Source organism: Lissotriton helveticus, chromosome 7, assembly GCF_964261635.1.
Source record: "Lissotriton helveticus chromosome 7, aLisHel1.1, whole genome shotgun sequence".
Classification (NCBI taxonomy): domain Eukaryota; kingdom Metazoa; phylum Chordata; class Amphibia; order Caudata; family Salamandridae; genus Lissotriton; species Lissotriton helveticus.
In genome coordinates this window covers 453,043,767-453,061,173 of record NC_136068.1, presented here as the reverse complement: position 1 = coordinate 453,061,173, position 17,407 = coordinate 453,043,767, and the positions used below count along the sequence as shown (strand labels likewise).

The 17,407-nt window shown below is 41.8% G+C and overlaps 1 protein-coding gene across 1 annotated transcript; it reads left to right on the top strand.

Moving 5' to 3' along the window:
- The first annotated feature begins 9,886 nt into the window (after positions 1 to 9,886).
- On the top strand, positions 9,887 to 17,149 carry LOC144769116 (uncharacterized). Its single transcript, XM_078653117.1, has 3 exons — positions 9,887 to 9,910; positions 16,109 to 16,546; positions 16,901 to 17,149. The coding sequence occupies exons 2-3, from the start codon at positions 16,109 to 16,111 to the stop codon at positions 17,147 to 17,149; spliced, it is 687 nt and encodes a 228-aa protein (XP_078509243.1). The 5' UTR covers positions 9,887 to 9,910.
- The last annotated feature ends 258 nt before the right edge of the window (positions 17,150 to 17,407 follow it).

Below are 17,407 nucleotides of genomic sequence, written 5' to 3'. Positions count from 1 at the left end.
ATTCACATACATCGCCTTAAAAAAAACAAAAAAAAACGGCACAGTACTTTCTATTCTAACCATCCAGCCTCTGTCCCATTCAGCAGCATACATCAGCTCATACTACTTCGCAAAAACACAAACACAAAATTGAAAGCAAGAGCAAGTCAGAAGAGGGATGGATAGCTTTACTTAAAACATACTTGTGTACAAACTTAATTAAAGCCACAGGCTCAAACACATTCACCATGCCTACTATTTCACACCCTCCCTCTAAAGTGTGCTATGGGCAATTGGGGAATTGTAGGTCTAGGCTTCCACATACTAAAGAATTCCTAGGTTGCCTTCATTGGGATAATGTTATTAGAACTTTTCCAATGCTTGGAAACAATTGATCCATGCGGAAAATTACGGTATGTATTTTGGGACATAATGGAGATTGCTTTTTACAAACGGAACAAAAACACAGAGCCTGATTGTTGTGCACATTTACCCGTTAGGCACACACAACAGCTCTGGTGAGTACATGCTTCTACAAAAACATACACCAATTATTTTAAATGCCAGCAACACGTACACACAGCAGCATTACCTATGCACTTCCTTAACAACCCACAGCATTACATCTATCTTCCAACAAACAAACAACACATGCAGTTTATGAACATTTTTACACACGCCACACACAACTGCAGCTCTTACTGCATGCCTCAACAACGCACATACAAACAACTGTTAATGCATACTTACAACACGTACACACACAGCAACAACAACTATTCCAGGATTTAAAAGTAGCCACACACACATTAAGGGCCGCATCCGCTGCAATGTTCTCTATTTTCCTAATAAAGATAACGTCACAACTTTGAGGCTGAATATTACAAGAGTTGTAGGTTACAAAGGCCAACTTTGTATACTTTTGAAGCTTTATATAAATGCCATTTTTACGTGTAACTTGCACCACACAGTTCAAGTCGAATTAGACTAAGGGAAAACAGAATGGCGTTTGCTTTGTCAGTTGAGAGCGAACTCTTAGGAGCCATTAAGGGAGTTGCCCAGGGAAGTCTACAGATTGTAATCAGTTGTCAAGTTGCTTTTGGGATATGCTAATTTGAACAGCAGGATGCGAGCCGGTTGTTAGCCCGAGAACGACAACAAAACAAAAAAAAAAAAAAAATCCCACAGAAAGAAAATACTAACACTGGAAACGTGATGCTTTTTTTAAGAAAACTCCTATAGTTCACATACCATGCCTACTATTTCACAGCCTCCCTCTAGAGCATGCTATGGGAAATTGGGGGATTGTACGTCTAGGCTTGCACATATTAAATATTTCCTAAGTTGCCTTCATTGGGATAACGTTATTACAACAATTCCAATGGTTGGAAACAATAGATCCATGCGGAAAATTACGGTATGTATTTGGGAACATAAAGGAGATTGCTTTTTACAAACGGAACAAAAACACAGAGCCTGCTGGTTGTGCACATTTACCCGTTAGGCACACACAACAGCTCTGGTGAGTACATGCTTCTACAAAAACATACACCAATTATTTTAAATGCCAGCAACACGTACACACACAGCAGCATTACGTAACATAAGCTCATACTCCTTCGCAAAACCACAAACACTAAAGTGAAAGCAAGAGCAAGTCACAAGAGGGATGGATAGTTTTTTTAACACATACTTGTGTACTAAATTAATAAAAGCCACAGGCTCACCCCCATTCACCATGCCTACTATTTCACACCCTCCCTCTAGAGCGTACTATGGAAAATTGGGGGATTGTACGTCTAGGCTTGCACATACTAAAGATTTCCTAGGTTGCCTTCATTGGGATACACTTATTAGAACAATTCCACAACAAACAAACATAACACATGCAGTTTATGCACATTTTTACACACGCCACACACAACTGCAGCTCTTACTGCATGCCTCAACAACGCACATACAAAAAACTGTTAATGCATACTTACAACACGTACACACACAGCAACAACACGTACACACACAGCAACAACAACTATTCCAGGATTTAAAAGTACCCACACACACATTTAAGGGCCGCAGCCGCAGCAATGTTCTGTATTTTCCTAATAAACATTACGTCCCAACTTTGAGGGCAAATATTGCATCCAGCCTCTGTCCCATTCAGCACCATACATCAGCTCATACCATTTCGCCACACCTGTCTCTACATTTACGTATTGCCAGACAAATCATCCACCATCTTTCTCATTATACATCATAGATTGGATACATTCACATACATCGCTTAAAAAAAAACAAAAAAAATCGGCACAGTACTTTCTATTCTAACCATCCAGCCTCTGTCCCATTCAGCAGCATACATCAGCTCATACTACTTCGCAAAAACACAAACACAAAATTGAAAGCAAGAGCAAGTCAGAAGAGGGATGGATAGCTTTACTTAAAACATACTTTTGTACAAACTTAATTAAAGCCACAGGCTCAACCACATTCACCATGCCTACTATTTCACACCCTCCCTCTATAGTGTGCTATTGGCAATTGGGGAATTGTAGGTCTAGGCTTCCACATACTAAACATTTCCTAGGTTGCCTTCATTGGGATCATGTTATTAGAACTATTCCAATGCTTGGAAACAATTGATCCATGCGGAAAATTACGGTATGTATTTTGGGACATAATGGAGATTGCTTTTTACAAACGGAACAAAAACACAGAGCCTGCTTGTTGTGCACATTTACCCGTTAGGCACACACAACAGCTCTGGTGAGTACATGCTTCTACAAAAACATACACCAATTATTTTAAATGCCAGCAACACGTACACACAGCAGCATTACCTATGCACTTCCTTAACAACCCACAGCATTACATCTATCTTCCAACAAACAAACATAACACATGCAGTTTATGATCATTTTTACACACGCCACACACAACTGCAGCTCTTACTGCATGCCTCAACAACGCACATACAAACAACTGTTAATGCATACTTACAACACGTACACACACAGCAACAACAACGATTCCAGTATTTAAAAGTAGCCACACACACATTAAGGTCCGCATCCGCTGCAATGTTCTCTATTTTCCTAATAAAGGTAACGTCACAACTTTGAGGCTGAATATTACAAGAGTTGTAGGTTACAAAGGCCAACTTTGTATACTTTGGAAGCTTTATATATGCCATTTTTACGTGTAACTTGCACCACACAGTTCAAGTCGAATTAGACTAAGGGAAAAAAGAATGGCGTTTGCTTTGTCAGTTGAGAGCGAACTCTTAGGAGCCATTAAGGGAGTTGCCCAGGGAAGTCTACTGTCGCGCCAATGTCGAAACTCCATCTGCATACACATTCAAACATTCACACTTCCAAGTCGCACACATCATCTAGTGTGACTTTTCCTTGGGGCAAGGGAAGGACTAAAACCTTTGATCCTTTCTTAAACCAAAAACAAAAAAAAAGTTTTTTTCAACGTTAGCCCCTATTTAAGCAGGGGGACGGATCACTTTAAGTCAGACTCTGTTTTTACCTGCGAGAACAGAACTCGGACTTACAGAACGACGCTGTACTTGCTGATAACGACCAACAGCCACTGAAAAACTCCGCCATTCAATCTTAGAAAGTAAGTGCATGGAACTTTTATTTCAATACCCCAAAGGGACAGCATTGATACATTAACTTCAGTTTATTATAACGTTTACTATATCAACATTGCACCTGTGTCAAATTATTGTGCAACATGTTATTTTGGAACACTAAATGTTCTCTGATAATACTTATCAAAGGAATATGTAATTTCTCAAGCAGGTCATAGCTTTGTTTGAACATACCGATACATATTTGTTTTTTTTATCGTTATATCTTGTAGGTTATTCGGACACATTCAACATTTCCTTGAAAGGGGAAAAGAAAGGGCGCACAAACATATATCATGTAAGTACATCCAACTGTTCACTCTGCTACACATTTTTGCTTTTGTTCATAACACTTCAACTCACCACACAGAACATTTCTTCCACTAATTCAAGGCACAACATGACTTTGACACACACCTTCTCGTACGGCTCCTTGTGTTACCTTTTGACGCACACACAACTAACAACACTTACTAAATTACAAGCACGACATATTGATTGCAAGCACGACTTCAGGTTAATTTACACTATCAACCGGATCGACATTGCACACAGCTTCAGCTTGCACTTAACACACAAAATCGCACACACAATCTCACATTCAGATGCTTAGGAACAAACATCCCCGTTACATCCCCATGCGTACCTCATTCTCTACAGTGTTTTACAAAAACACACTCGACACACACTTTCGGAACATTAGGACGCTATCTCATATCATAACACTTCGCCACACTCCCATGAACATTTCGTTCACAACTTCTAGTAGCTAAATTACTTGCACACTAACTGGGTACACTTTCAATATTACACGCACAACGCATTCATTCTCTGATTATACAGGCTATAGGGCTTTAAACAAAGTTTAACTAACTGTGGCGATTTGGTGCTGTGCCCGTGGCTTTTAGGTCAATGCGCAGGCGCATTGACCTAAAATGCGCGTGCACATCACCAAATCGCCGTCTGTTCCATCAGCCGCACTCCTCCCACACCTTTGAAGTGAAGCTTAGCTTCGCTGAAGAGGTGGCACCTAGCAACGGAGAAGGCGCTGGTGGCGGTGCTTTCTTGGTCGGCTTGCACTTATGTGCATTAATGTCCAGCATACGAGGGATGCTTGTGTTAAGAGTCACAGTGCACGCCTTTCCTGTGCTAAACACAAAGCCAATGCAACAGGGGCTGCAGTTGTTCCTGCTTCCCAGACTGCACAGGCAGCGTCTGTGTAAGCGTGTGTTGGTTGTATTTGACAGCTGCCCGCAACACAAACTTAACGTCAAACATTCTAACACCACAGGCTTCAAACACACCGTGACAGCACAGGCTTTACATGCACACGTTGCAGCAAGCAGACTTTGCTGTAACGGCACACATCGCAAACGTTATCCTCGATTCACAGCACAACTGTACCTGCGCACACCAGCAAGTGCAAACTTAATCAACAAACCGATCACAGCACAGGCTTTGCACATATACATGCATTCACACACCTTCCAATCCTTGCCCTCAAACAGCAAAGGCTTTACTTGGCACAAGCGCAACTCAAGCTTTACACACGCAGTTCAATATTCATCTAGATGTTCGTTTCTATAGACCTACCTGGGGAGCACAGCACCGCAAATAAAACATGTTCACAAGAGGTACATTATTCTGTTAACATATGTAGCATGATGTACCTTAGGCCTTTGACATGGCAGACGTCACAAGTGCAACCCTCGCTCCCCTACACACTTAAACGCACCTGTCAGCACCCGTGCTTCCGGCTGTCTCTGCAGTACTGGGCACTGTTTTGCGAACTGTAGTTCATTTCCTTGCGCATTGTACTGAGCCCACAAGCTTTAGTTTTGTGCGGCTAAGATCCTGGTGTCACCTGGCTCTATCTTGGTGAAGAACATAGACTGAACAGTACAGCAGTGTTTGGATTTAAACTACTTGCTACTCGAATCTGGAATTCGTTTGTGTCTAACCTGCAAGGTGGCGTTGAGCTTTCTCATTGGCAGCAGTTCTGCCTTTAGTGATTCTGTGCATGTTGACACTGCATCTCTATTTACCTGTCTGAGGAGACTCCTGACTTGGGTCAAGAGGATGCAATTTTATCAAATCTACTTGTCCAGTTAGGTAGTTTTTGGAGAAATCGACTTGTCCGATTTAAAAAAGCTTAACTTGCCATATTTACAGAATGCAGTGAAGTGACTGATCACGGAAGAGATCGTATTAGAGCTCTGATAGCTTCTCTGGCTATGCCAGAGTTCTATTAAGTCAGCGTTTTTTGTATCTTTGTGATGATACAGGATTTTAGATATACCAAGGCTTAATTTGCGTCAAATCTTTGAATATTCACGCGCTGTGTGTTCAGGGCCTCCGTTTATGAACACGATAATCTTAGGCCAGTTTTCTTATGGCAGGGCTTAAAATATGGCAGCATTTAGTTCGCTAAAATTCAGATTATAGCAGATTTGAAGGAATATAATTTTTAATATTGTACCACTGCTAATTTTCTACCTTTAATTTCAGAGTAAATGTCGTGAATGGCTCTGCTAAAATGTTAGGCTTTCAATTTATATTCCAATATACTAATGTCAATACAAACAGGTTGTGCTTGTTGTTAAATGTGTAGATTTTGCAGTGGATACACTCACCCTCACTCACCCTCACCCTCACTCACCTTCAACCCCTCACCCTCACCCCCTCACCCTCACCCTCACTCACCCTCACTCACCCTCACCCTCACTCACCCACACCCTCACTCACCCTCACTCACCCCCAACCCCTCACCCTCACTCACCTCACTCTCCCGCAACCCCTCACCCTCACCCTCACCACCCTCACCCTCACTCACCCTCAACCCCTCACCCTCACTCACCCTCACCCTCACTCACCCTCAACCCCTCACCCTCACTCACCCTCAACACCTCACCCTCACCCACCCCTCACCCTCAACCCCTCACCCTCAACCCCTCACCCACCCTCAACCCCTCACCCTCACTCACCCTCACTCACCCTCAACCCCTCACCCTCACTCACCCTCAACCCCTCACCCTCACTCACCCTCACTCACCCTCACTAACCCTCACTCACCCTCACCCTCATTCACCCTCAATCACTCACCCTCACTCACCCTCACTCACCCTCACACTCACTCACCCTTAACCCCTCACCCTCACTCACCCTCACTCACCCTCAACCCCTCACCCTCACCCTCACTCACCCTCGCTCACCCTCACTCACCCTCACCCACCCTCAACCCCTCACCCTCACTCACCATCACCCTCACCCTCACTCACCCTCACTCACCCTCATCCCCCTCACCCTCACCCTCACTCACCCTCACTCACCCACACCCTCACTCACCCTCACTCACCCCAACCCCTCACCCTCAGTCACCTCACTCACCCTCAACCCCTCACCCTCACCCTCACTCACCCTCACCCTCACTCACCCTCAACCCTTCACCCTCACTCACCCTCACCCTCACTCACCCTCAACCCCTCCCCTCACTCACCCTCACTCACCCTCAACACCTCACCCTCACCCACCCTCACCCTCAACCCCTCACCCTCAACCCCTCATCCACCCTCAACCCCTCACCCTCACTCACCCTCACTCACCCTCACCCTCAACCCCTCACCCTCACTCACCTCTCACCCTCAACCCCTCACCCTCACTCACCCCTCACTCACCCTCACTAACCCTCACTCCCCTCACTCACCCTCACCCTCATTTCACCCTCAACCCCTCCACCCTCACTCACCCTCATTCACCCTCACTCACCCTCACTCAACCCTCACCCTCACTCACCCTCAACCCCTCACCCTCACTCACCCTCACCCTCACTCACCCTCACTCACCCTCAACCCCTCACCCTCACCCTGACTCACCTCACTCACCCTCAACCCCTCACCCTCACTCACCCTCAACCCCTCACCCTCACTCACCCTCAACACCTCCCACCCTCACTCACCCTCCACCTCACCTCAACTTCACTCACCCTCACTCACCCCCAACACCTCACTCACCCTCTCCCTCACTCACCCTCAACCCCTCACCCTCACTCACCCTCACCCCTCACCCTCACTCACCCTCACTCTCACCCTCAACCACTCACCCTCACTCACACTCACCCTCACTCACCCCTCAACGCCTCACCCTCACTCCACCCTCACTCACCCTCAACTCCTCACCCTCACCCTCACTCACCCTCACTCACCTCATATGCCTCACCCTCACTCACCCTCAACACCTCACCCTCACCCTCACTCACCCTCACTCACCCTCACTCACCCTCACCCTCACTCACCCCAACCCCTCACTCACCCTCACCCTCACTCACCCTCAACCCCTCACCCTCACTCACCCTCAAACCCTCACCCTCAACCCCTCACCCTCACCCTCACTCACCCTCAACCCCTCACTCACCCTCACTCACCCTCACCCTCACTCACCCTCACTCACCCTCAACCCTCCCTCACCCTCACTCACCCTCAACCCCTCACCCTCACTCACCCTCAACCCTTCACCCTCACTCACCCTCACCCTCACTCACCCTCAACCCCTCACCCTCACTCACCATCACCCTCACTCACCATCAACCCCACTCACCCTCAACCTCACCCTCCCAACTCACCCTCACTCACCCTCACCCTCACTCACCCTCAACCTCACCCTCACTCACCCTCACTCACCCTCACTCACCCTCAACCCCTCACTCTCCCTCACCCTCAAACCCTCACCTCACTCACCCCCAACCCCTCACCCTCAGTCACCTCACTCACCCTCAACCCCTCACCCTCACCCTCACTCACCCTCACCCTCACTCACCCTCAACCCTTCACCCTCACTCACCCTCACCCTCACTCACCCCAACCCCTCACCCTCACTCACCCTCAACACCTCACCCTCACCCACCCTCACCCTCACCCACCCTCACCCTCAACCCCTCACCCTCAACCCCTCATCCACCCTCAACCCCTCACCCTCACTCACCCTCACCCTCACTCACCCTCACCCTCACTCACCCTCACCCCTCACTCACCCTCACTCACCCTCAACCCTCACCCTCACTCACCCTCACTCACCCTCACTAACCCTCACTCACCCTCACTCACCCTCACCCTCATTCACCCTCAACCCCTCACCCTCACTCACCCTCATTCACCCTCACTCACCCTCACTCACCCTCACCCTCACTCACCCTCAACCCCTCACCCTCACTCACCCTCACTCACCCTCAACCCCTCACCCTCACTCACCCTCACCCTCACTCACCCTCACTCACCCTCAACCCCTCACCCTCACCCTGAATCACCTCACTCACCCTCAACCCCTCACCCTCACTCACCCTCAACCCCTCACCCTCACTCACCCTCAACACCTCACCCTCACTCACCCTCACTCACCCTCACCCTCACTCACCCTCACTCACCCCAACACCTCACTCACCCTCACTCACCCTCACCCTCACTCACCCTCAACCCCTCACCCTCACTCACCCTCACCCTCAACCACTCACCCTCACTCACCCTCACCCTCACTCACCTCAACGCCTCACCCTCACTCACCCTCACTCACCCTCAACTCCTCACCCTCACCCTCACTCACCCTCACTCACCCTCAATGCCACACCCTCACTCACCCTCACTCACCCTCAACACCTCACCCTCACCCTCACTCACCCTCACTCACCCTCACCCTCACTCACCCCAACCCCTCACTCACCCTCACCCTCACTCACCCTCAACCCCTCACCCTCACTCACCCTCAACCCCTCACCCTCAACCCCTCACCCTCACCCTCACTCACCCTCACCCTCACTCACCCTCACCCTCCCTCACCCTCACTCACCCTCACCCTCCCTCACCCTCACTCACCCTCAACCCCTCACCCTCACTCACCCTCAACCCTTCACCCTCACTCACCCTCAACCCTTCACCCTCACTCACCCTCACTCACCCTCAACCCCTCACCCTCACTCACCATCACCCTCACTCACCCTCAACCTCACCCTCACTCACCCTCAACCTCACCCTCACTCACCCTCACTCACCCTCAACCCCTCACCCTCCCTCACCCTCAAACCCTCACCCTCACTCACCCTCAACCCCTCACCCTCACTCACCCTCAACCTCAAACTCGCTTTTTAACTCACACACTGTAACACATTTTACCACTTTACAAGAATTGCATTAACAAAATGTAAAGTACTTTACGTGAAGACTTACAAAAGATATATTATAACCAACATTTCTTTCTTCTCCTTTCAGATTATTAAAAACAACAACGAAAGAAACACAAGTTAAGGTAAATACTACTTTGCCAGTTAGGGGAAAGATTGTCAAAAGTTTATACCTTACAGTCCCCCCAATAAATTAGGTAATCGGAAAAGGTTTTTAATTTAAATTTGGTGCAAACATACTTTTATTATAACATCTAAGATGCAGAGATGCTTGAAAGCAAGTTACCATCAAGGGAATAGAAAATTTAATAGCAAATCACAAGGTAAGCAATGCTTACCAAATAGTGTTTTTGCTGTCTTGCACAATTTATGCAAACCAGTAACTACTTGGAACTCTAATGATCTGCATTATATAATGGACCGTGGGGACGCTTTATATCTACAAATGCATTCTATTAACAAAGAAACACTTATGCATCCAGATGACTTGCCAAGGTATATAGACCACAATCAAGAGATATATTCACTCACGCTACGGAACGCTTACTACGGTGATGTCCTTAAACGTTTTGATAAAGCGTACCCAGATATTAGCACAGCATTAAATGTTACTCTTAATAAGCACTGTGGTGTTATACTTTGTATGGATGTATATGTTATAGCAATTTTCAAACATATGCAAACATACTTTGTATTTGATTCACATAGCAGGGACGATGAAGGCATGCCTCATTCTAACGGAACATGTGTTACAATTGCATTTCATTCTTTTGAAGGGCTGATTCAATATGTTGTGAAACTAGCATATCAGTTTACACATCAGGCTGAGCAATGTGTTCAATTTGAATTAACACCAATAGATATAAAAGTCATTAAGAGGAAATCTTTTACTAAAGCACTTACTGTGCACAAGAAAAATAGTGACCTACCGCAAGAAAGAAACATTTGGGTACATACTACTGAATGTACTCCTAATCAGACTATAACATCAACTACAATGTCTTCAGATGATTTACTGAATCAAAGTAAGGGAGGGAATAGCAATTTATCACAATTACCAGGAAATAGTAAATCTATACAGGGAACAAAGAAACACTCTCTGAAAAGAAAAAGGGATTTAAGTACATGTCCACAAAAAGTTGTAAAAAGGAAACAAATTAATGCAGCTGAAGAAGACATTACCAACAGTAAACAAATTGGTCTTGATCAAAACAGACCAAAATTAACGAAGGGCCAAAGGCAGAAACCAGGTAAACAAATCCATACAATTATTAGGAAATTCCACCGTGAAATATTGCATGGCCCAGAATACATTTGTACTCTTTGCAATCAATTGTGGCATAAACCAACGGTGAAAAATACACGCAGTGTTAGCTAATCCGAAATTTTCAGAAAGTGTAACATTAGTAAGAAGAAAACAAATTTAATTTGTATGACTTGCTATTATTACATTCGCAAATATAAAATACCACCATGTTTAATTCTAAATGGCATGGGGTTCCCAAATGTACCAGCTGAATTAGAATTATATGATTTAGAAGAACGATTAGTTTCACCTAGGATACCATTCTTACAAATTCGGACTCTGCCACGCGGTTTTCAAAAATCATTATCAGGTGCAGTAGTTAATGTACCTGCAGATGTTATGACAACTGTTACCATTTTACCAAGGCAAATTAATGACGCCATGACAATCCCAGTGAAATTAAAAAGGAAATTAGTCTATAAATCATATTCACATTATGAAAATATTAGACCAAATACAGTAAAAAAGGCAGCTACATGGCTAGCTAAAAATAGTACAATGTTTAATGAATATGGTGTTACTATTAACCCTGACTGGGAGTATATACCTCCAGAAATAGAATCTCACAATGAGACTTCGGAGACAAACAATTCATCTGATACTTCAGACAACATAGAAGCTGGAAATTTGGATACTATGTTAACAAATGAAACTATTACTACTAATTCGGTGAATGTGTTAAGTTTAGCTCCGCTCCAGCTGAACATAACACGCCAAGAGGTTTATATGAGGATAAAGATTCTGAGTTTTTGGCTTTCCCTACTATTTTTTGTGGTGATCGAAGGCCAAACAATAAGGAAAGGCACATACCGGTACATTATAGTACTATTTGCCAAGCAGAGTTAAGAAGTTATGATAGAAGAGTCGCTAAATCTATTAGTAATGTCTTTTTTAAACTGAAGAAATTACATATTAAGCAGATCCAGGGTAAAATCAACATTTCCATCAGGAAAAAGTTTACAGATGGAAAGAAAATAACTGCTAAAGACATAAAATATAATATTGAGAATGTTTTACAGTTTAATGAGGGTTACAAAGTATTAAAAACTATACGCAGTTCACCTCCATATTGGGAAGGTTGCAAAAAAGATATTTTTGCAATGATAAGGCAACTTGGCATACCTACTTTCTTTTTGACTTTATCTGCTGCCGAAACAAAATGGCACCATTTAATAAATATACTATTGAGAGTTAGAAACTTAAAGGAATGCACAGAGGAAGAATTCTTAAACATGTCTTGGGAAAATAAAAGTAAATTAATACAAGAAGATCCAATAACATGTGCAAGACAGTTTGACTATCAAGTTAGGAAATTCTTTAATTGTGTTTTGATGAATGGCACTAATCCTATTGGGGAAATAGTAGACTACTTTTACAGAGTCGAATTCCAACAAGGAGGTTCTCCACATATACATGCATTACTCTGGGTAAACAAAGCACCACTGTATGGTGTTTCACCAGTGGAAGAAGTCAATAGCTTCATTGACAAATATATCACTTGTCATAAGTCTGAGAACCCTGTTTTACAACCGTTAATAAATCTACAAAGGCATGGACACAATCAAATTGCAGGCGTAAACAGCAAAGGACATGCAAATATCAATATCCTAAATACCCAATGTCAACAACGCTTATATTAGAGCCATTAACACTTCAGGCGACAAATAAGCAATGGCAAGATAATATTAAAATAATACATGAAGCTATGAATAGTACTACTTTTAATACACTTTCTTTTGATGAATTTTTAGACTTCATTAAAATGGATGATAACGAATATATTACTTCAATACAAACTAGCTTACAAAAAACAACGATTTTTTTTAAACGAACACCAGCCGAATGCTTCATCAATAACTACAATAGTACTCTTTTAGAAGCTTGGCGAGCAAACATAGACTTGCAGTTTATACTGGACCCTTATGCTTGTGCTGGCTACATTATCTCATATATCAGTAAATCGCAAAGAGGAATTGGCAAACTTCTAGCGCAAGCTGCTAAAGAGGTAACAAGCAATAGTAATGTCAAAGATCAACTTAAACACATAGGAAACAAATTCCTCAACTGCACAGAAATTAGTGCTCAAGAAGCAGCATATCTAATTCTTCAAATACCATTAAGGAAAAGCTCACGATCATTTGTATTTATTAATACTAGCCGTCCAGAAAAAAGAACTTATTTAATGCGTGATATGGAAACGATTAATAACTTGCCAGAAAATTCAACTGACATTCAATGTGAAAATATTACTATTAAGTACTGCAAACGGCCACAATCATTAGAGATGTGCACGTTAGCAGACTATGCAGCTAATTTTAACTATGTGAAGAAAAAAACACATGGGAGAGAAATCAATGATTGCGAAGATTTACTTGCAGAACAAAACTTTTACAGCTCAGATGAGGAAGAATTAGAAATAGCATGTAGTAACGGGAATAAAGAACAACAGAAACAGAATTATGATTATGCTTTAAATAAGCGCACACAAGGGAAAATAATACGCTTTTGCAGATTTAACAAAAATAATGAACCAGAAGAGTATTATAGAGAGATATTAATGTTGCACTATCCATGGAGGGAAGAACATAAAATACGAATAAACAAGGAAACTTACTATGACAGGTATCTGGAAGTTAAAACATTTGTTGACGCACAACTAAAAATCTATAACAAACAGCATGGAGAAGTTACAAACATTCTTCATGAACAGTGTCATGAAAATGTAATTTCACCTCCTCTATCACCAACAGTAAATATACAGAGAGAAGACCAAAATAATGAAATAAATAATATATATGATTTGGCTCTAGATTTAGGAATTAGAACTACCACCGAAGAACAAAGCTCAACTAACGTTATTTTACCCAATGATAAATACCAACAACTTATGCAAAACTTAACGGAAGAACAAATACAATTTGTTTACCATCACTTGCATTGGTTTAAAACTACAAGCACTCCATGCTATACTTTTTGCACCGGAGGGGCTGGTGTTGGGAAAAGTTTTGTAATATCTGCACTATATCAAACTTTACTACGGTACTATAACACAAAGGCAGGTGAAAATCCAGACAATGTTTATATCTTACTTACTGCTCCAACAGGAAAGGCTGCCCATAATATTAATGGCAAAACACTGCATAGCACTTTCAAAATACCTGTGTCTCAAAGTTTGACTTATAAACAACTGAGTCATGAACATAGAACTGCTCTACAAATGGAAATGATGCATGTTAGAGTTGTTATTATAGATGAAATTTCAATGGTAGGGCACAATATGTTAAATTTTATACATAACAGGCTACAAGAAATAAAATCATCTAATGAACCATTTGGAGGGATTTCTATTTTAGCCATTGGTGACTTTTACCAATTAAAACCTGTATTTGACAGATACATTTTTCAGGATTCTACACAGTTGTATGGTCCTTTAAGTGCAAACTTATGGAAAGAACATTTAAAAATTTTTGAATTAACAAAAATTATGCGCCAAAAAGAAGATCTTCAATTTGCTCAACTACTAAACCGGTTGAGAGAAGGCAAGCATACTGAAGAAGATATTTCACAAATTAAGCTAAGGGAAATACAACCTGATGAGAGTCTATTAGAAACAATCCCATATATCATGTCAACTAATAGAGAAGTTAATGAAATTAACAAAAAGGTTTTGGAAAAACATAGCAAACATTATCCAGTCTACATAACAGTAGCAAGCGATACCGTAAGTTCAGATTTGTCAGAAAATGTGAAAAAAACAATTCTGAAGCAACTGCCCAAAGATCCACAGAAAACAATGGGCCTTTCACATACATTACACATAGCCTTACAACTTCGTTATGATTTAAGTTGCAATGTGGATGTAAATGATGGTTTAACAAATGGCGCAACTGGTGTGGTACAATTAGTTGAATTGATTAACAATACACCTATTATTGTTTGGTTGTTATTTGAGAATCAGAGTATAGGACAAACAACCAGACAACAATATAAACACTTATATCATTCACAAATTCAAAACACATGGACACCAATACATGCTATAGCTAGACATTTTCAATACACTAAGAAATTTATTACCATTATACGGAAGCAATTTCCTTTACGCCAAGCATCAGCACGGACTATACATCGCACACAAGGTGCAACTATCGAACCACTTTATATACACTTTAATAACAGCAAGATTCATCATTTGCATTATGTTGCTATTAGCAGGGCCAAATCAATAGAAAATGTATATGTACAGAATTTTGATGAAGGTAAAATTTTAGTACATCCACAAGTTAATGAGGAAATGCACAGATTAAGGACAGAAATGCCACTTGAAATACATATCCCACAGTTACATACATACACTGCACATTTCAATATCATTGCACACAATATAAGATCACTACAGAAAAAATTTACTTCTATGATAGCTGATAGGAATATATTACAAGCAGACATTATTTGCTTAACTGAGATCAACACTACAAGGAAGGCTACAGCTACTGATTTTACGATACAACAATACCATCACATTATATTTGATAAATTTCATACATACAACACAAACCATGGAATGATCATGTACTACAAAAAAGATTTATTTATATTGCCTATTTATGAGACACATGAAGGGATAGACATTTTACATTTTACTGTACATATTCATAACACGGATTACCTTATTATTATTATATACAAACCACCACAAAAAAGTATAACTTCTCTTTTGGATTTTATCACAAATATTACGGATTTTTACCCCACACACAAATTTATCATTATAGGGGATTTCAATGTGGATCTATCTCAACAAAATTCATACACTAAGCAATTAATTGGATTCTTTGAAGCTAAATTACAATGTAAACAACTCCTTTCCAGTTACACAACTAACTACCAATCCATTTTAGATCATATATATACAAATGGAAAACTGCACAACTATGGTACATTAGAATGCTATTACAGTGATCATAAAGCAATATGGGTTTGTATTTAACATGTTATAACGCATTTTATATTTCAGATGATGTCTATTGAAGAAATCATTAACATTAATACCAATGACAACAAACCATATCAGAAACCCATACGAGTTAATGTAATCAACTGCTCTGGAAAAACAACTTACAAAAATGCAAAACAAGAACAAAAAATTCTATTTCATTTGGCTCTAGCAGATAAAACTGGTACTATGAAATGTACTTGTTATCAAGAAGAATTATACGAGCAAACTCAAAGTAACTGTGGACTACTGATACGCAACTTCATCATCAAAAACAAAACAATTTTAATTACTAAGCAAACCAAAGTTACAAAATTTCCCGCGATGAAAATTGAGGAGGGCCTTATCCAACAAGCGAAGAACATTTTGCATCCGCCTGCACCATCTGCTTCTCCCATTAAGGAAATAAAACGTGCAAGTCTAAAAAGTCTTATGACCGTTTCAGGGACAATATGTGGCGTAAGTATAAACGCAAACATGTCATCATGTCACAACAAAAAATGCCTAGTTAGCTTACACACACATTACACCTTTGCTAACTTCACTAACAAGCTAAAAACACATAGCATTATACACTCTGTCACACTATGTAGAAAGCACGAAGTTTTTTAACCATAATATGCCAGTGTTTCGCTGTCTACTATAAATACAAGCACTCTCTACAAATCCATTTTGGGAAATAAACAATGCGATCTTTTCTAAAGGAGGTTCTGTTGGGTCCTTAAATATGACACCTTATTTTGCCATTCATACAACGCACTATTACTAAGTGTTTTTTCTTTCGCAATTTAATACAATGCTTCTTTTGTGTAGGAAGAGGACGTAAAGACTGTCTTTATCAATGGACAAGATACTCCACTGAAATCGATTACTTTAAAAGATGCAACAGATGACATCAAAGTGACACTGTGGAGAGAAGCTACACTATTTAACATACATCTTGGAGATTATGTCACGCTAACTCATGTAACTGTCCATGAATTTAATGCACAGAAAATATTGAATACAACGAGGCACAGCAAAATAGAGGTAAGCACACCTAAAAAATTTATTGGGAAATAAGAACTACTATTTCACTACCTATATACAAATTTCTCACTCTCGCACCCACTCTGGACATATCACCCACTCGCAACCTTTCAAGCACTCTCTATCTTTCCAGCACTCTGGAGCTTTCAACCACCCTGTCTCTTTCAGACACTCTGGCTCTTTCAGACACTCTGGCTCTTTCAGACACTCTGGCTCTTTCAGACACTCTGGCTCTTTCAGACACTCTGGCTCTTTCAGCCACTCTGCCGCTTTCAGCCACTCTGCCGCTTT